The sequence below is a fragment of the Mesoplodon bidens genome (genome assembly GCF_964165515.1).
Source record: "Mesoplodon bidens genome assembly, chromosome: 12".
Classification (NCBI taxonomy): Eukaryota; Metazoa; Chordata; class Mammalia; order Artiodactyla; family Ziphiidae; genus Mesoplodon; species Mesoplodon bidens.
In genome coordinates, this window is record NC_138168.1 from 55588502 (window position 1) to 55609996 (window position 21495).

At 36.1% G+C, this 21495-nt stretch overlaps 1 protein-coding gene across 1 annotated transcript in view; it reads right to left on the reverse strand.

Annotated features, from left to right (window-relative positions):
- The window catches only part of TRDN (triadin), a gene marked incomplete at both ends in the record, with an annotated part of 302114 nt that overhangs the window by 44894 nt on the left and 235725 nt on the right, over positions 1-21495 (reverse strand). The window contains 2 exon segments of the mRNA XM_081251093.1: positions 8820-8858; positions 19604-19654. Coding sequence (XP_081107219.1) covers positions 8820-8858; positions 19604-19654 — 90 coding nt within the window.

Here is a 21495-nt window from a genome sequence, read left to right on the forward strand (position 1 = left end):
TCGGCCTCTCCCGTTGCGGAGCACAGGCTCCGGACGCGCAGGCTCAGCGGCCATGGCTCACGGGCCCGGCCGCTCCACGGCATGTGGGATCTTTCTGGACTGGGGCACGCACCCGCGTCCCCTGCATCGGCAGGCAGACTCTCAACCACTGCGCCACCAGGGAAGCCCCATCTTGGTTGTTTTAAGTACAGTTAGTCTTTAGTTCCAGGGTTTGTTCCCATTTCTCTGAGGCCAGTTCTTGGAATTGTAGCAGCTTATGTCATGGCTACAGCCTGGTCATCATGTAGTTAACTTCTTCCTCCTGGTAGGGGTGTCAGTATCTATAAGACAGCTCACGGGATATGGCTCAGAATATTATCTGTAGTCCTTAAGGAGGAACTAAAAGTCCTTGACTTTGCTTAATGATTAAACTGTTATTATTTGGTCTCCTTTGACTGTTTTCTTTTGTTTCTACATTTTCTCACTCCTCTAATTAAACTTATTCTTTGGCTAAAGTTTTTCCACAGACAAAAGGCAGGCTGAGGACATGGGTGGGGGCAGGACCATAGAGTCCTGCTCCGTTTCAATATCCCCTATAATATAATAACTGCTTGACAAAAATTTGTATAATAAATATGTCAAAACTTTACATAACACATACAGCTTCCTTTTGCTAAATCTACACTTCTCTTGAAAATTCCAATCACAGAAAATGACATTACTGTCCACACACTATCCCAAGACAGAAACCTGGGAGTTATCCTGAATTTTTCTCCAATCCACCCCCTTTTCCATAGTATGGCAATTTTACTTCCTAAATATTTCTGTAATAGCTCTCTTCTTTTCCTTCCTACCAGTGCTCTATGAAAATCGAGTAACTCTAGAGGTATCAGTGCAATAGTCTCCTGCCCCCAACAGATTTCCTGAAACTATTGACATCCTGTTTATCTTCAGTCTCTGTAATTAGCCAGACTGAGCAATTTGAAATTCTTTTTTTGGGGGGTGGGGGTGGGGTTGGAGTTTATTAATTAATTTATTTTTGCTGTGCTGCGTCTTCGTTTCTGTGCGAGGGCTTTCTCTAGTTGCATCAAGCGGGTTCCACTCTTCATCGTGGTGCACGGGCCTCACTATGGCGGCCTCTCTTGTTGTGGAGCACAGGCTCCAGATGCGCAGGCTCAGTAGTTGTGGCTCACAGGCCCAGCTGCTCTGCGGCATGTGGGATCCTCCCAGACCAGGGCTCGAACTTGCATCCCCTGCATTAGCAGGCAGATTCTCAACCACTGCACCACCAGGGAAGCCCCAGCAATTTGAAATTCTAATTTAAGCTGTATCTCATTTTCCTTAAACTCTTGTAGTTGTTCCCAATTTCCCTTAGGAAGAAGGACACAACCCTTACTCGGGACACAGCTGTTCCTCTCAAGCCTCACCTACTCCTATCCTCCACACAGACCTTTTGCTGAAGTGAAGGTGAAATACTGGTGGCTCCCAATGTTCCTCACTGCTTCCCTCCTCTAGCCGAGGCTTCTGCTTACTCTTTCTTGTCTGCAATATCCTCCCCAGGCTTTCTTCACCTGGTTAATCTTTACCCATACTTTGAGACCACGCTTATATTCTCTCCTTTGGGAATTTTTCTCTGAACCAATAGGCTGGAAAAAGAAAACTTTCCTCTGTTTACAGAATTCACTCTGAACAACTTTTTCTTGTTTGTTTGATTTTAATTACTTATTCCTTTTTCTGCTAGTATTAGCTCTTTATTTACTGAACCCTGCCTAGATAAAATATATTTCTTGAGAGTTTAAAACCTAGCAAAGTATTTAATGCATGGTAGAAATTCTATAAATACTTATTAAACTAAACTTAGCCATGGATCCTACTATAACTTAGTTTAGTTAATGAAACCGAGATTTAATTATCTCTACAATTTATAGGAGCCCTGCATATTCAAATATCCAATGCTTTCTGTTTAACTTAAAGATGTACATAAAGTATTGTGTGTGTGCGCACCCGCACACATGAACATGTATGTGTGTGTGTGAGAGAGAGAGAAATAGGGAGAGAGAGAGAGGAGGGAGGGAGGGAGAGAGAGAGAATGTAAATTCTCTCTATTATCTATTAAGATCCAGTTAATAAGGTTAATACATATTTCTCTTGCAGGATCACTATGGTAAATTTTAAATAGATATTGAACTGTATTTATTTTATACTATGATAGACATAAATTAAATAGAGTAACCAATTGGAACTAAGTTCTTTAAAAGATATAGGCCAGAGATACTTTGATGACTGATAGGTGTAAGGGCATCCTGTTTTCCTTCAGTAAGTCATTCACCTGTTGTATCAGTATCTTAGCCAGCTGGTAAAATAAAAAGACAGTTTACCCTTGACATACAGGTACTTCAAGCAAAATACGTGTATTTATTCCTTTTAAGCTCAGATGAACACACAGGTACAAGCAGTGCCTGTTTGCCTGTTCTGTGTCATGAGAAAGGAAGGGTTGATTCCTCAGTCATTTCATGGATGACCAAAGTTCAGAAATCACCCAAATGAGACAGTGGATGGACAATGTAAACCAGTGTTTAGTTATTGTGAGGACCTTGTTTCTAGTTAGAAAGCAACCATTCAAAAACACGTGTACACTTTGCATTACCTAAATGTATAGAGAGAAGCTTGATATATTTTTCTTCCCTGGAGATAAGGGCAATCTTAGATGTTTATGAATTCTATAATTTTCTTTCTCAAATTTTAATGTGCATACTAATGACTTTGGAGTTTTGGTAAAAATTCAAATTCTTATTCAGCAGTTATTAATGGGACCTAAGAGTCTACGTATCTAACAAGCAACCAGGTGATGCTGATGCTGTTTTGTGGACCACCCTTGGAATAGCAAGGATATGGATGATAGCCTTTTATTTTTTTCTGCTTTCATAGCTCTATGAAGGCACTTTCACATACATTATATCATGTCATTTCACAATAAGTCTGTTAGATTAGCATGGAATACATTGTTGATGGGAACTTTATTTCATAGGTAAAGAATGAAGGACTCAGAACTTAAGTGGTTTGTTGTAAATCACTCCATACCTATTGTCCTAGAGTTCCTCTCTCTAAACCATCCTGCTTCTGTTGGTCTTTTACATTTAAAAAACTATCTCTGTGTGTCCTATACTGCAAATGCAAGACACATGTCAAAAATAGAGTTTTTAAAATAATCATTAACCAACGCCTCCCTTTCTATGAGGAGAATTTTGTTGATCTGCTGTGGCTATGGTGGCTTTTGAGTGATTTTCTGTCTCCTCTGAGAAGGAAAAGGCTGCATAGCTCACAGCAGAGATAATATAGGAGCTGAGACACAAAGTTAGAAGAAACCCATTCAACAAACATTGCTATCACATGATATGCTAGAGGAAAACATGTGCAAACAGACCAAGGCTGGATAATTCATGTTGTGTGTTTAAAGACAGAGAAAAGGGGGTGGGTGGGAAAGTAAGTTGCCAAGAATGGAGGGAAGTTAAACAGGTAAGATGTTTTTGATATGGACCTGACATGAAAGGAAAATATTGAAAAGTCACTGAATAGACGAAAATCCACAGAATTGGTGATCTTTTTAAAATGTCTTTGTGGGGGTGGATTAGACAAATGGAAGCCACATGAAGAAATACGCTGGAGGCAGTATAATGCAGTGGCAATGAACCTAACACTGTGCCCCTACACATACCCATTTAGAAAATGTAACTAGCATAGGCTTCTGGTAGATCTTTGAAGAGGAGATGGAAACAAGATGATTAAGTCATGGGTTTGTATATTTATTCAGGCAAGAGATGATGAGAACTAGAACTAGGGTCTTACTGAGAGAGAAAAAAAGGAGAGACCAAATTTGGGAAACATATAACTTAGTACATACTTGGATGTTGGGTTCTGAAAGAGAAGGGAAAGCTGTAAATGACTCATATGATGTTTAAGTCAGTGTAACTGAATTCTGAGTCATGAGTCGCATTTTTTGGGATAAGAAACAAAAGGAAAAGAGAATGTTAAGGGATATTGAGTTCAATTTTAAAACAAAGTGATGTCCAGGCAGATTAACAGTGTGAAGATTTTGATGAGGCAGTTAGAAATGCAGTTACAGAACTCTGAAGATTTTGTTTATGAATATCAATTTTCTTGATGAATAGGAAAAGTAAATTATTGCTTATTACTTATGCAAGTCTTTTTTGGTTTTAATTACATTACTACTTATAATTAATGTCCATTGCTTCCCGAAAACAACACTTAGCTATTCTCCAATTACCTAATGAAATGCATGCCCTGTTTGCCATCGTTTTCATTAGGGGGTAAAAAACAAAGAATTTAGAGGCTAATAATATGCCATGTCAAAAATAACTAATTGCTACAATGTTGCTTCAGTTTTTTAAATTGTAGTCAATTTTGTTGTTGTTTTATTTTTAACTCTGTGGGTTAAATGTTTTAGTTTCTGTCAAAGAAAAAGATATTTTATTTGAGGAGTAAGAGAAGATGAACATGGTCAGATATTATCTAGAGGTCAGTGTAATATGAAGCAAGAAAACTATCCCCTGGGTTTGGCAACGGACATGTTAGTGGTCACCTTTGCAGAAGAGATTTTAGGAGAAAAGATTGCTCACCAGAAGCGTCCTCATGTACACTCAGCTTTAATTTAATCTATCCTTTCATTGTTTTTACAAAGCTCAGGGGAGAAATTTTTCTTCCTCATAATTAAGCTAACGTCCTCCACCTACAGTGTGTATCCCAACACTTGTCATATCTGGGGCAGTTCTCTCCAAATTCATATCTCCCTCCGGATTTCATGCTCCTCCTCTCCCTGGAATGCTCCACCCTATCATAAACGTGGAAACGACAAACCTAGTTCATTGATTCCACCTGCTGGAATACAGTATTTTGTCTCCTTTTTTTTTTTTTTTTTTTGCGGTACGCGGGCCTCTCACTGTTGTGGCCTCTCCCGATGCGGAGCACAGGCTCCGGACGCGCAGGCTCAGCGGCCATGGCTCACGGGCCCAGCCGCTCCGCAGCATGTGGGATCTTCCCGGACCGGGACACAAACCCATGTCCCCTGCATGGGCAGGCGGACTCTCAACCACTGTGCCACCAGGGGAGCCCTTGTCTCCTTTTAACAGCAAACTCCTGAAAAAAGTAGTTGCTGTTCTGCGTCCACTTATTACTGATAAATTCTCTTATTAATTCCTCTAAGCTTCATTCTACTTCCACCACTTTACTAAAAATGCTCTCCACTTGGTCACAAAATGACAGATTTTTGTCAAATATAACGGCTGTTTCTCAGTCATCATGCCCCTTGACTTTCCTGAGACATTGAGACTGCTGATTTTTCTACTTTTTCTTGAAAGTGTCCGGGCTTTGGGATACTGATACACTGTGTGTCCCTATCTCTCAGGTAACACACTTTCCGTTTCACCAGTTCTTTTACTTTTCCAAGAACCTGCCTTTCATTCCCTTCTCTTTTCTCTCTATGTTTCTGTTTATTGAAGAAATCCTTTACTCCTTTGGCTTCTAACTCTAAACCTCTAAGCTCATGGATACAAAACCTTGTGTGAGGATTCAGAGTGAATATTCCCGATTTCCTAGTGTCTCTAGGACACCTCTGTCCACACCACCTGCATTTCCTTTGCAACTTTTACATTTCATCACCTTCTTCGTCTTTTCGTGCTTGAGACCTTAGAGTCATATATAGCTAATGTCATCAGTTTCCAGCCTTTTCCTGTGAAGCAGCTTGACAATTACAAAAGCAGTGATACCACAGTACAGAGAGTATGATTGTGATTGTTGTATTCATATAACTGAAAGGGTATATAACAAGATGCTATTAGTATTTTTCAATGGGTTGCTAGGTCCTGTGATATTTAAAAACCTTAATTCCTAATGATTCCACACAGAATATTAATCATGGCTATAAATAATATTTAAAGTAAACAGAATTCACTTCCTTAATGCTGCCTCTCTACCCCTCCCTATCAATTTCTCCCACCTTTATAACACTTAGATTACTATAAAAGTAAGCTTAGGGGCTTCCCTGGTGGCGCAATGGTTGAGAGTCCGCCTGCCGATGCAGGGGACACAGGTTCGTGTCCCAGTCCGGGAAGATCCCACATGCCACGGAGCAGCTGGGCCCGTGAGCCACGGCCGCTGAGCTTGCGCATCTGGAGCCTGTGCTCCGCAACGGGAGAGGCCACAACAGTGAGAGAAGTAAGCTTTTACTCATATGGGCAGACGTCATCGCTGCAGTCCTGCCATTTTCTGGTCCTCATGTGGCCCCTGGAATCTCCTTTGGTCCTTGATCCTCTCCTCACTGTCTCCTGCTTCTGCCATGCTCATCCCTGCCTCCGGGCTAACTCCTAAATAGAGCTCCCTTTTATTGAATCTGAACCAAATGGCAAACATCAACTGGATTTCTTATAACAACCCTACCAGGTGAGTATTCAATAGACAAAAAAATTAAAACTCAGAAACGTTAAGGAATTTAGGTCACACCCCTGGCAAGTGGCAAAGAGAGTCAAATTCATGTTTTTCTATTATAAAGCTGACTTCTGCCATGCTTTATAATCACCTTCCTGCCTCAGATGCTCTTGCATATTCCTAAAATCCCAGCTTAATCCATCATCTCCCTGAAGTTTTCACTGATTGACACAGACTACAGGAATGTCCCCTCTCTCTAGACTCCTAGAGCAATCTTCACAAATGTAACTAATTATCTGGTAGCCATCTTTCAATAGTTCATGTCTATGTCCTTGATCATATTCTCTTGGGATGGAAACAATATCTTATCACTTGTTTCTAAACTTTGTATCAACAAGCACAATTCTTGACATACGGCAGTGATATTAGCATAATATATGTTGTCAATAAATTGTTAATTGATTATATTTTATAATAAAATAGCCCTTAGTGCTGATTTCCCTTTCCTTTTAGGAAGAGAAAAATAAATATAACATAAAAACAGGCATAATTATTTAATGTCAACCAATAATAGGAAATTTATAGTGCATATATTACTATTTTCCATTATATACCGAAAGTAAAATAAAGCATAAAATACAATGCTATGCTTACAGGAAGGGGTGACATCATGCACCTTTTATCTGGCCAGTGATAAACACCCAGTAAGTGTGCTAACAACAGTAAAGTAATTTATATGCATAGTTTTTCCTTTTCTTCAGGTATATCTAAAGTTCAATTATAACTTTTGATGTTAAGACTCAATGTATCATTTTGTCTTTATCATGCATTTTTCTTACTGTTTAAAATTGTTGATTTTCCCATTTACCTTCCAGAGAATGCATACTTTCAGATTTTATAAAGTCACTTAAAATGACTATTTCATTCACTAAAAATACAAAAACACTTAAACCATCCCTTTTGATATGTTGACAATACTTTTCGTAGAAGTGACAATAATTTGGGTTAATATTTAACCTATAAATAGAAGGGTGAAGCAAGAATTACTTAAATGTAGGTTAAAATTTGTAAAAATTAGTATATGCAAATATTTTAACACCAACGATATGAATGCATGTACATAGTATTACTTTCACTATAGGGAGAGATATAGATATAACCTTCTTTTGCATATGTAGATACAGACATGTAAATATCTTCATCTAGATACAAAATATTTGGTATAGGGTTAGCCCTAGAAAGACTGTAATTAATTGGAGTTCTCCTCAGGAATTTTAGTCTTCTTTTTTTTTCCGCACTTTATTCTATGATGATTCTTCTTCTTTCTTTTTTTTTTTTCTTTTTTTTTTTTTTTGCGGTACGTGGGCCTCTCACTGTTGTGGCCTCTCCCGATGCGGAGCACAGGCTCCGGACGCGCAGGCTCAATGGCCATGGCTCAAGGGCCCAGCCACTACGCGGCATGTGGGATCCTCCCAGACCAGGGCACGAACCCGTGTCCCCTGCATCCGCAGGCAGACTCTCAACCACTGCGCCACCAGGGAAACCCTCTTCTAACTTTTAACACCTGTCTTAAAAGTGACCAGCTTGGGGCTTCCCTGGTGGCGCAGTGGTTGGGAGTCCGCCTGCCGATGCAGGGGACACGGGTTCGTGCCCCTATCCCGGAGGATCCCACATGCCGCGGAGCGGCTGGGCCCGCGAGCCATGGCCGCGGAGCCTGTGTGTCCGGAGCCTGTGCTCCGCAACGGGAGAGGCCACAGCAGTGAGAGGCCCGCGTACAGCAAAAAAAAAAAAAAAAAAAGTGACCAGCTAATCTCTTGTCTTCCTTTCTTGCAGAACCTGTTTGCAGGAAGTCTCTTGTAAAAGTATTCCAATTTTCAAATTAATGGTCAGTAAGGCAATGGATTACTCCTCTAAAGAGTATTTGGATATTTAATTAGAGGGAAAGAAAATAGTTGAATCTGTTATGTTGAACTGTATGAAACTACTGTTTTCGAGGTAAAAGATGTTCGAGTACAGGTGATTCCATAAGGTTCAACCAATTATAAGAATAAGATTTAGGCATTTGTCACAATCTGGCTAAATTCTCTGAAACTGAAATTGTCCCCTTAGCACTTTGTAAACAATGTTCAATTGCCCGGTAGATAAATAAGGAGCAGCATATGTTAACAGTTCCAGTGCTTTGACAAACGTATCTGAAATTTGCTAACAGAAAACAGAAGCTATATTAATTTTAGCATACTTTTGTGTATGGCTTATTACAATTAAAATATTTGGGGTACACGAGTATTTTTTCAATGTTTTCAGCATTTCAAGGCCTTACACACCCTGATTGTAACGCTGGCCTTTTTCATTATAAACAGAATATATACTTATATGTAAATCTTACAAAGTATCCTTACCTGCTTTGGACATCTTTTCATCTTTTTTAATTTCATGGTCTGGGGTGAGACAAACACATACACACACACAAAGAAACAAATTGGAAAAAATAAGCACTTTTTAAAAATCTGTACTAAATAGACTAATAGGCAGGTTTAATAGATTTTTCTCATTTGTCATAAATTTCAATTATAGTTACATACTTTTATCAGTATACAATGGAATATGTATTTATAGTAAACTATAAAGTAACTTAAGCAAAGGACATTGGTTTAAATTCCAGTTTGCTAAAAAGTGTTATACTAATCAAGCAATTTGGCATTTTGTCTTTCATAAGAGCCCATCTCTTATAATTCATAAATTCTCTAAGCATTGCAAATAAGGAAATTAGCCAAAACGGCTCAGAAAAAAATGTGTTGTAATTTTTCCTAATTTGACCAATTTAAGCGATTTTCTACTTCTGACTACATACGTTGAATTCATGGAGCTCCACCTGGTGGTTAATTTAATCATTTCAAACTGGTATAATTATTGTTTTTAGTAGTATTTGTTATTAATTTTATAAAATAAATTGGATTAACTTCAGTATAATAGAATAAACACATTAAAATAAAGTATTGTGCTTTCTTATTTCCTAGGACAATGGCTTTTGTCTAGAAACTCTGCATTCTAACTTAATATCAGTATAGGATAAATACATAGTTTTTTGAGCTACCTAAGTAATACTCATGACACTACCCCAACAACTTCAATAACTGATATTTTCATGCTCCCCAGTCCTTTCTCTTATTTAAACAATTTTGCCTTGGCCTCATAATTATACTCTCTCGGCATAAAGTCTTGTTTTGATTAATAGAAGGGCTCTGATACATTACAATTTTTCCTCCCTTCAAACAGCAGAAAAACTGAGCTGTGGTTAGGATATTACTGAGTACAGACTTTGTGTCAGGGGTAGTGCTAACCAGCTTTATTTGGGTCTTAGCCTAATGGAGTCTATTTCCTAGAGTTACAAGTTTTTATAAAGCTCATTTGCTTAACTGCAGAATTTTATGTAATAGAGAATTCCATAGCCATTCACACCGTACTTCCTGTACCACTTGAATGCATATCCTGTAAAAAGTGATATCAGTGCTATTATTGCACTTCCACACTCCCTGGCACATATTTCTCTCTTTTTAATTGACACATCCACCAGGTAGGACATATATTATTTTAATATTTTCTATGTGCCTTAATGTGGTATAAAATTTTTTATACGATTTTTAATTAATTTTTGTTTATTGTCTGTATCCCCTCTTTCAATTTTAAGTTCCATAGGGCAAGAGTTGTGCCTTGTTTATTACTCAAATATCAGCATTTGGTCAAATATCTAACATGTGGTGTATGATCAATAAATATTGTTGAATGAATGACTGAACAAAACAAATATAGACAATGAAATATAGAGCAAAAAATATAGAGAAATATGAAATGCTCCCTCCTGTGTATCTGTAGTCCTAGAAAAACTGATCCATGCTTCTAGAGTTAGAGATAAACATTCAATGTCCTAGGACAGGATCCATAGGCATTTTGCTCATCATGTACAGCTGTTTATTTAAAAGAGTTTTGCTTCTCACTCTACACCTGGTTCTCTCCCCTGTCAATCACATTGCCATGTAATCTTGAAGTGGAATCATTTTAGACTTAATGTTTGTCAAAAGACCTTCTGTAAAAAATAAAAGGTGTGGGGAATACTTTTATCAGCTATGAGCACAATACAATCAGAACCAACTTCTACATTGTTCATGAAATTTTATAACTATTCTTATTATCATTCAACATGAATGTGGCTGTGGACCCTCTCACGATGTGAGAACTACTGACTTTTGGTGTTATGTAAACAACACTAACATGATAACCACACAAATTATGAATTCTTGGGAAGCGTTGAAAGGAGGCTCTTGGATCTATAATCTGGCTTTTTAAAGCAAGCTCATTTACTTAGTTTTGTGACCTTGGGCATTACTTAAATCCTCAAGTCTCAATTTTGTCATTGCTGAAATGAAGAAAATAATGTTGTAAAACTGATGTAAGAATTCAGAGTGATGTGTAGAAAAAGCTTACTTATTTTAAAATTATGCTCATGAACTTAAATTACATGATCTCTCAAGGTAATTTTCTTTTGTTCTTACAGAACGGGAACTTTACCGTTGAATATGCAAAGCAGGAATTGACAGGTGAGGATTTCTAAGGTGGACATCTCTTTTATTAGCCTACTTGGTCACTAAGAACATGGTGCCCTCATTTTGTAGACAGCATTTCTACTGAAGTGTGTCTTTAATTTTTGAGTCACATATGGATGCCTGTTCTTAGTCCTATAAAAATGACTATATATATATATATATATATATATATAGACATATTTCATGTATATATGTATGTCTATTCAAATAACAACAACAATATATATGTCTATATATATACTTTTTTTTTGTTTAGTCAAAAGTCTTCACTGAGAAGTTTCAGGAAACTAAGGGCAGTATTTGATGCTGAAGACTGAGATCTGGAAGCCGGGAAAAGAGAACGGGAACTTTTATTTTCACCCCGTTTATACTGCTAAATATTTTTAACCATTGATTATTATTGTATAATAAAATATCTGGTTTCCATAAACATTTTTCACTTGAGCCCTTCTTTCTGGGCTCGACTCACAAGCACTGCAGAAACATAGAATCAAGCAATCCCCAAGCTGAGTGTTTGAAGCAGACAGCCTGCCATTTCATATGCAGCACTGACTTTTCCAGGGAGTTGATTTCACTTATGAAATGTTAATTGCTGGTGGGTCTGGGGAGGAGAGCTTCATTAATGATTTTTCAGTGTCACCAACACTGTGTTCTCAAGTAAAGCAGGCCAACCAAAACTTCAACATGCATGTGCTTGAATTAGAGAATGGCAGCAGTGGGGATCAACTTTGTTTAGGAGTCTCTGCTCTGTCTTTATAAATTGAAAAGTAAGAAATCTATGCAATATATAAATCCCAAGAATGTGCATTCTTTTAAGAATATCTCCACTTTAAATACTTTGCAAGTTAGAAGCTGAATGCCACTGATTTTTCTTTTCCCAATCTTTTTATCATTATCAAATTGCTTCTTCAGCATATAGAAGCCTTATATGTGTGATAAAATATAATAATAATAATTCTTGGTTTTGCAACTAATGATGTTTTGTATTTTATATATGACATTAAGTAAGTGTATTATATGCATTATCTATAGTTTATTTATATAATATTAAATATTCATTGTTATTAGCTCTCTAACCCCAGTAGAATACAAATTTCATGAGTTCTGGGGTGAATTTTCATTTTCTCTGCTGTATGATAGTGTCTAGATCAGTGCTCTGCACAGACTAGGGATCAATAAATATCTGTTGCACAAAATTTGTTACACGAATGAACAATTACATAATCCTCATATATCACTTCTATGAACTAAATACTATTATTACACCCACTTTACAGATAATAATACTGAGGCTTAATACTTGTCTAAGTATGTACTCCCTAGTAAGTGGAAAAACTGGTCTTTGAATATTGATTTATTCCAACTCCAAAGCCTTAAACACTTGTACACACACTGCTATAACTACTGTTGATACAGAATGAAAGTTTTTAAATATTTCATGCATAAAAACTACATAGTAAGCCACGTGCTATATCTTATAGGTACAAATTACTAACAGAGTCATTAAGATTGTAATTAACATGAACGATAAAGCCACTGAGGTTTCTATTTTTTTCCAGCCAGTCATTAAATCATGAATCGTATAAACAGTTTCCTAAATTAAGCTGTTTAAACTAGGTAAATATACTGAACATGGATAGAAAATTGATAGCTATCTCACTCACTCCTGGAGTAGTATTCAATATTTAGTGGCGTGGGAAGATTTTACATTAAAAAGCAGGTCACCAAACCTATTTATATAAAATATACAAAGGAACTTCAGCACTGTTTTCCCTAGGCAATTGTATGTGAGTTCTGGTCTGAGGGAATCTGGAAAGCCTGCTGGCAAAGGAGGCAGGTCATATTGCCAGGCATGACTCCCAAATCAACCTCAGGTGGCTGTGTGACCCGGGCAATTCACTTCCAGTGCTTCAATTTTCACATTAATAAAAAAAAGGATTGCTGTGAAAATGAAATTGAACGCTATGTGTGAAGCACTTAGCATCAGACACAAAGGCAACAGTGTAAGTCTCTTTACTGATATTTGAAATGATTTTTCTTATGTTTTTCTACCAAGATGTTCACTAAAATATATTTAAATATAAATATATTTAAATAAAGCAATTAAAGTTGTATTAAATGAAGTAACATTCATAAATTTATTCTAAACCCATGATTTTTATACCATTTGAGTAATCATTTGCCTTTTTTGATGAAAATCCACTACTATTATAATTACATACATATATACATTTACACTTTACTGTGTCCTCATTGTATTATTTAACAAGTGGTTTGCAAAACTCACACACACACACACACACACTTTCACATTTTGTTTTCTGCATGAGGCTTTATTGGATGGGGTGGAGCACTACTGTCACTCAATCAGCTCGCTACACAATTTGGGATTTGGAAGAACCGTCAGGGAACACATGTTTCTTCCTAATTATGTCTTAAGAGAAAGTGTTTTGCAAATAAGAGGTCTGTTTTAATAGGTAGCATTTGATTTCATCTGCTGTGGACACATTATTTTGTGACCCTGGTAAACACAACTGTGAGAAAGACAAGCTCTGATTATCTTTCAGTTTGATTTGAAATGTCTTCAGTTCACAGATTTCCAAAAGACAAAACTGTCCTGAGTTTGGGTGAAGTTACACAGAGAACCAACACCTGACAGCCTCTAGCCCACAACTTTTCATCTTATCTCTGCCTACATTTCTTTCCTTCAATACTCCATGGACTGTTAAATATTTTCCTTCCTCTTATTGAACCATGTTCATATGTTTATGAAACCTCATGCATTCTCTATGCTCCTATTTTTCCTGCTTGAGTTTCTAAATCAGTGTTATCTTTGGTTGTAAACTGAGGAATCCTTTCATGCATAATAAAGGGGCAAGGTGATGATGCTGTCAAGTAATTGCCCAACTTCATCCAAAGCAAGAGATCATTTTTTGCACTGCAGCTGGAGAAAAGCAGACAGACACAAACCAAATGAACAAAAAAATCCCTCAGTTTAAAATTTATTTCCCTATTTTAAAACCAAATGGTCTAATGTGAGGCATCTAAAACACTCTAAATTTTAATTTTCTCACCTTCTGAAATGGGAGAAATGATACTTAGCTGATGTATCTATGGCTGAGATTAGATTGAATAACTGAACAAATATTTCCTGAGCACTCATGTACTAATACCTATATCATAGATATCCACTGATTGGATGACAACTTTGGTTTGCTTTGTCTAAGTCACCACTGGAGGCCACTTCACTTTTACTCATTCCCAGCTTTCTTTCCCAAGTACTGTGAGATCTTTGAGGACAGGGATTTTGTCTTGTTCATCTTTGGAGCCTCAGTGACTAAGATATCCCCAGAATATTATACTAACACTCAAAAATTGTTATTGACACAAAACAATTTAAGATGTGGTTTCAAAATGCCAAGAAAATCAAATTTATAAGCTTCAGTTTTAGATGGTTTAGACCAAAATGTAAAGTGGAATCTTTGTCCCATTAACTAAAACCTTACCTGGGTGGAAAAGTCATTTAGAATGGACCCACCACATACACAACATTGGTGTACATTATCCTCAGATAATCATCTGGTAATTTCACACCCGTTCTCTCTCTGTGTTTATGTCTGTGTCTGTCTGTCTCTCTCTCACCTCTCATTCCCTTTAGGTCAACAAGAAAAGCAATTATGCTTTATAAGCTTCTATAGGTATAGTGTTAAAATAGCTCTAGTTCGCAATACAAACACTTAATGCATGACTCAATGCTTTATGACTAAGTCCTGATTCTGCAACCCTTCCTTGGCAAGATTCCCATGGGACTTTGATGCTCACAAAGAAAGTTTGCTGAGTGGACCGGAAAAACACAAAATGAGCCAGAGGGCATTCTCTCTTTGCAGCACAGAATAAATGCATACATTTTCCGTGCCTCATTCTGTCATCATTTCATTTTCGTGATCCTTTGTCTTTTGTATATGCTAAATACAATGTCCCACATTCCTGATAGTGTCACTCTGTCTTTATCTAATCTTTCTTTTATGCCTTGCTATGTGTGCCTCATGATTCTATCCTTCCCTGAAGCTTCCCAACATGAAGAGTCTGCACTGAAAGAAGTAAGAAATAATTGGAGGAGGCTGAACATACTGTAGGTCACACAGAGAACAGTCAGTCAGAACAAGGTCCTGTGATGTTATTTGAAGATGGCAGGAGAGCTGGTTGGATATATTTCAGGTAATGAACCAGTTGACTTTACAGCCTTCAAGTGGTTCAAAAAGTTGTGCAAAAATCACTTGCCAAGGTAAATAAGCAGACAGTCTTTGTTTTTTTCCCTTATCAAGAGAGAGTCACCTTTTCTTACTTATGCTTCTGAGCACCAGAATTCATTTTCTTAAACTTGAAGTAAGAATAATCAATTACGTGAATAAAAGGTCAGAGGTCATAGGTATGGCTCATCCTACAACTGGTTAAATATATAAAAATAATAGATGACCTTATATGAAAAACTTTTTAAATTTAAATTTAAAGATTTAAACATTTAAGTCTTTTTAAAAAGGGAACAAGAAAAATAAAAAATAAAATAACAATTTTATTTAAATTTATTTCAACTAACTAATTATTTATTTAATAAATAAAATACTGTGACATTTTAAAAAATTTCCCCTGAAGGAGAGAAGCACATTAGAATATTTGCATAATGTGGCTTGGAGTGACAAGAAAAATGAACATGCAGAGTGAAAGTGAGTCATCCTCTTGAGGGCTTAAATGGAGAGAATACCAAGGAAGGAATATTGGGGCTTTACAATTATAATTGTCCATATATTTTACATACATATAGTTGCACATATATTACTGCTGTACATTAACTTTTTGAATGAAAGAAATAAAATTCACAGTACTTAGATACATTAAATTTGGAAAGCCAATTATTAAGAGAAAATTCTGGCAGTCTCAACTACTTTTCTTTCTAAAATGTATCCCCTTTCCATTCATTCCATCAACTTGGCATTTTGGCCTGATGGGCACAACCGGAAAAGTGTTAGACTGTCAGTTGCTACTTTTTAACTTTTACTAGAGTAAAAGTGCTACTATTACTGGTATAATTTTTATTTAGACAATTCTTCAGGCAAAGAACTGTCAATAATTCTTCTTCAAATATTTGGTAGAATTCACCATGAAGCCTTCTGGTCCTGGACTTTCTTTGTTAGGAGGCTTTCAATTATGTTCTTACTTGTTATTAGTCTGTTCAAATTTCCTGTTTCTTCATGATTCAGTCTTGGCTATCATATGTCCTAGATATTTATTCTGATTTTCTAGGTTGTCCAATTTGTTGGCATATAAACATTTGTAGTAGTCTTTTATGATCCATTTTTTATTTCTGTAGCACCAGTTATAATGTCTCCTCTTTCAAATCTGATTTTATTTATTTGGCTCTTCACTCTTTTTTTTTTAATCTAACCAAAGTTTTGTCATTTTTGTCTATTTTTTCAAAAGTCAACTCAGTTTTGTTGATTTTTCTATTCTCTGTTTTGTTTAAGTCTGCACTAATCTTTATTATTTCCTTCCTTCTGCTAACTTTGGGCTTAGTTTGTTCTTTTTTCTCTAGTTCCTTGGAGTATGAAGTTAGGTTGTTTATTTGAAATCTTTCATCTTCTTTTTTAATGTAGATATTTATTGCTATGAACTTCTCTCTTAGAACTGCTTTTGCTGCAGTCGGTAAGTTTTGGTATGTTGTGTTTTCATTTTCATTTGTCTAAAGATATTTTCTAATTTCCTTTTAATTTCTTCTTTGACCTATTGGATTTTCAAGAATATGTTGTTTAATTTCTATGTATTTGTGAATTTTATCATTTAAGTGTGCATGATGTTATCGCTCTGTTTGATGCTCTTTGACTGGATATTAAATAAAGACTTTTAAGACTCCCTCTGTTTACTAAAAGAAGATATGCTAAACTTTTAATCTAACAAGACTTCTTTTAAAATTAATTTCTTTTTTAGTAAGAATTTTTTGAATTGTAGCTGTCCTGATATATGTGAGATGACAGTGACCCCCTTTAAGGAAAGAAAGCCTAATGTGACACCACCTCTCAGAGGTGAAAGTGAAAGTCTGCATGTCATGTTACACTTTCTGTCAAAATATCCTAGGACTGTCATTCACATTCAGCACCACAGGCCTGAATTTTGGTTGTTCGGTGGAAAACAAATGATGAAATTCAATTCATAAAATTGCAAAGCACCAATAATATTCTGGCACATTACTAAGAGAGATCATTGTTGCTTTAAATGGTAAAAGAAAAAACACATTAAATATACTCAAGTGGTTATTTGAAACATAGAGTAAAGTAGAAAATTCAATATTAATGAAATGAGAATATAACTTTAAAAAATGCATCTTTTCCAAATGCTGCCTTCCCCATCACCATTATCTGTGGCCACACACTGGCTGGTGCTACACTGATCATGTGGAATGGGATGGTAAAAAAACAATACCTGGAAGGATGAAAGTAGAGAGAGGAAACTCTTAAGTAGATATTTCCAGTGTTCAAAGACTCAAATTAGCATCACGTGTTTTTAGTGGAAACCTAAATTGTTTTTCATTCATATATACATTCCACACACATTTCTACTGGGGAAAATTTTGCACTGCACTTCCTAATAAAAATGTGGAAATTTATAATATTCCTGTCTGTCCCTCATTTTTGATATTTCTATCTTAGTTTGGCAAAAGAATTGTAACATCATTGAATGATTGAATTACTTGATGGCATCAAATCTTTTCAATTTAGATATTTATATAAATCTCCCTTGCAATCAACAGTCAGATCATGTTGAAGAAATCTACAGTTCTTTTAAAGAAATAAATCAGTTTAGCTTCATCCAAAGGAATGTCATTAGTCTTCACAATTAATTCATTCTTCAAATAATACGATGTAACAACATTTTGCTGCCTATTGAACATTTAACATAACGTAAAAATTCTCTTGCAAGCAAAATATCCTAATTTACATATTATGCCTGAAAAACATAAAATTGTATATAGCACCAAAGTAACTACTACCTAGGTGACAATAAAAATAAAGTTTGGGATATGATGATATTTTTCTGAAGTGAAACATAAATGCCTTAATAGGTTTGGAGTCCATGTTGCTTGAAATACTTTTTTAAAAAAATTAAGTACATACATGGCTGAGAAAAAAATCATGCTATGCTCTCATGTTTCACTAAATAACAATTTTGTTTAATTTAAATTTAATTGCATAGTTAGAAAAATATGACTTTAGGGTATTTTTTTATACATTGCTACTCTGACTAATGGAGCTTCTCCTTGTGTCCTTCATTGGTCTCACTGAGTCTCCTGTCAGCTTTCCCCTCCTACTACTCTCCCACATCTCCTCCAACTCCAGCGCATGCTTTTTTTTTTTTTTTTTTTTTTTTTTTGCGTTACATGGGCCTCTCACTGTTGTGGCCTCTCCCGTTGCGGAGCACAGGCTCCGGATGCGCAGGCTCAACAGCCATGGCTCACGGGCCCAGCTGCTCCGCGGCATGTGGGATCTTCCCAGACCGGGGCACGAACCCGTGTCCCCTGCATCGGCAGGCGGACTCTCAACCACTGCGCCACCAGGGAAGCCCGCATGCTTATTTTTAAACCCAAAAGTTTTTTTTCTTTTTAATAAAAAATTCCAGTAAATTGGAATTTTTACCACTAAGTTCCTGTATATTTGTCAATAGTTCACGTAGATCTTCTCTTCTGGGTAAATGTAGAAACAGGCTCTATTTGAACATTCAACATAGCAGGTATACATCATGGTTTTACTGGTTCACTATTATGTTCATTTTGACAACAAGAAATATTAGACAGTTCGGAGAATGACACCACACCCATAGAATGTCTTGGGATAATTAGAAACTAAATGTATTACATTGGACTTAACATATTTACTTATGTTTTAGGGAACATAACTTGATGCATGGCATATCAGAATCCACATTCCTCTGAGCCTAGTATAGTAGGAAGGCCAGAGGTGAAATAAGATGCCTTAGCAAGATCACAGTGCTTGATTTGGGGATCAGCGATCTCAGGCTGGCTCTGGGGCAAATTACAATAACTGAAAAGTTTCTTGAGTATTTCAGTTTTATTTACCTACAAGATGATGGTTTTGGACTATAGTTTCTCGCTAAGTTACTCATAGTTATAAAATTTGTTAGGATTTTACTGTATCTGAACTTACAGAATGACAAGCTATCACTAAGAAATTTTAAGTATTTTTTTGTATCTTAAATCTTTGGTTTCCCATGGCTATTCCTAATAGGATTTACCCTGGGATATTTTAAAAATGTAGATTTTCCACTACAGACTCACAGAATCAGAATAGCATATGTATTTTTCAAAGCTTTCTTAGTATTTCTGACACAGCCACTCAATCCTTTGTTGTTTCATAGTACAATTTAGAATTTTTCCTTTGCTCAAAAACAGAGGAGGCCATATAAAAATTAGAGTTTTGAGAATATGAAAAATAATGATATACTACTTTATTTCAAATAACTGAATATGCACTAGGCAGATCAATGTGTTTTCACATTTCGTTATAGAGTAATACCTTTTTCCTTTACAGAAGCTGGAACCTTCACTTCTTTTCCCTTAATAGGCTCTGGAAAGAAACATTGAACATTTATTTGAAACCAAGATCAAAAGATGTAAGAAGACACATACAATGGAGTCAATGAGCTATCGGTAAGGTGAACCTGGATGGAAATGATATGATATTTTCTTTCAAAAATAATTTTAATCATAGACAAAGAAACAACAGTATAGAGTACAACAAGCTGTTCTCTAATCATTTCTATTTAAAATAAATGTAAATTGTTGAGTGAGGTACAATCTATTTGTTCATTTAAGGGGATGTGTATTTGGATGAATAGGAACTTGCTTTATCTGTAATTTTAAAAAACACATGACTTCAGCATCTAGAAATCTTCCAAAACTGTTATAATCAGCACTAACTTAGTTTATTTCTTTCAGGCTATGTTTTTTCAAAAAAATAAACGATCAAATGGAAAACTCTGCATATATCATGTAAATGTGGTGTTTTAGTCATCAGACTCAAGTCAAACAAATTTCAAGAATAAGATTAAAATAAATTTTGAGACAGTTTCATCTGTGAACTCCCAATGTCTTAAACATGTGGTCCTTAGTTAAAGCAAATCAAGTAAAACTTCATTTATCCTACCAGGTTCAAATACAAAATGACTCTAATCATATCATGCCTTCCAGACATATATATGGGTCTGAAAGACATGAGAAATATGATAAATTTATCATATTTATGATAAATTTGATAAAAATATATGATGAAATATAATATATATTTTTAATCTATTAAAAATAAAAGCTAAAACCAGTTTTCTGCTTTTTCTGCAACATTAAATCTCAGTATCTATTTTACTGACAAAAATGATTAATAATGCAGTGAGAAAGGAAGCAAAGAAAGAAATCTATCCTTCCAGCTCTTTTTTCTATTCTCATCTGAGGTTTGGGGTGGAAGGCAAAAAATACGGTGGTGGTGCTTGTGAATGGACATGCCACTCCAGGCAATCACTTAGAATCCACTGAGCTCAGGTGGATTTGGATTGTGTCAAGAATATATTCTGGTGTTCCACTGAAAATGCTGTGTCCCTCAGAGCAAGATTTTCTTGATAGATAAACTAGAGCCTTAAGTATCCATAGGCTTGTAGACTTTTTAAAAGTGGCTTTGGTGGCAAAGGAGTGTCCCTGTTGCTATTTATTGTGTTAAGAATAAATAAGATCAATTTTTTCTGTGTATTTCAGCATGTGAAGATGAAATCAAGAACTATGAATTGAATAGGCACACGGAGAAGCTTCATTAACTTTTTTTTTTTTTTTTTAGGCTGATGGGGGTAATTTACTGCTTTGCATTTGGCTAAACCAAAAGAATTAATGTATCATGAAATGAGAAGTGGTGGTGGGGACAGATTCCTGGTGGGGTGGGAAAGCACAATGCCTGGAACTTCACATTTCAAGATTCAGCATGTTGATTTAAATGGGTGTCTTTAAATGACTGTGTGAGATTAAAGTAGTTATAAAGAACAAGGCCTAAAGAGAGGGCTTGTAGAATGCTTCGATTTTGGTGGAGAAAGAAGGAAGGGGTGGAAAAACAAATATACTTTTATAGGGTATTTGAAGGTCATAAACCCATCACCTTAAATTTGAAGAAAGTCCTCAGAAAATAGAAATAATTTTTATTTCCTAGTTTGCTAGTAGGAAGATACCTTTGCTCCCAGGCTGGGTCATCTCCTGCACCAACTTTCCTGCATCTCATTTCTTCTCAGTGTCCTTTTGACTGGATTTAAGAAGTCCACAGACTGGTCTGAGCATCCCTAACTACCCAGGGATACCAAATATTACCAAAAATGTGGAGACAGTATTATATGGGAATTCTGCACTTCTGTATTAGCAAGGATTGAAACATCG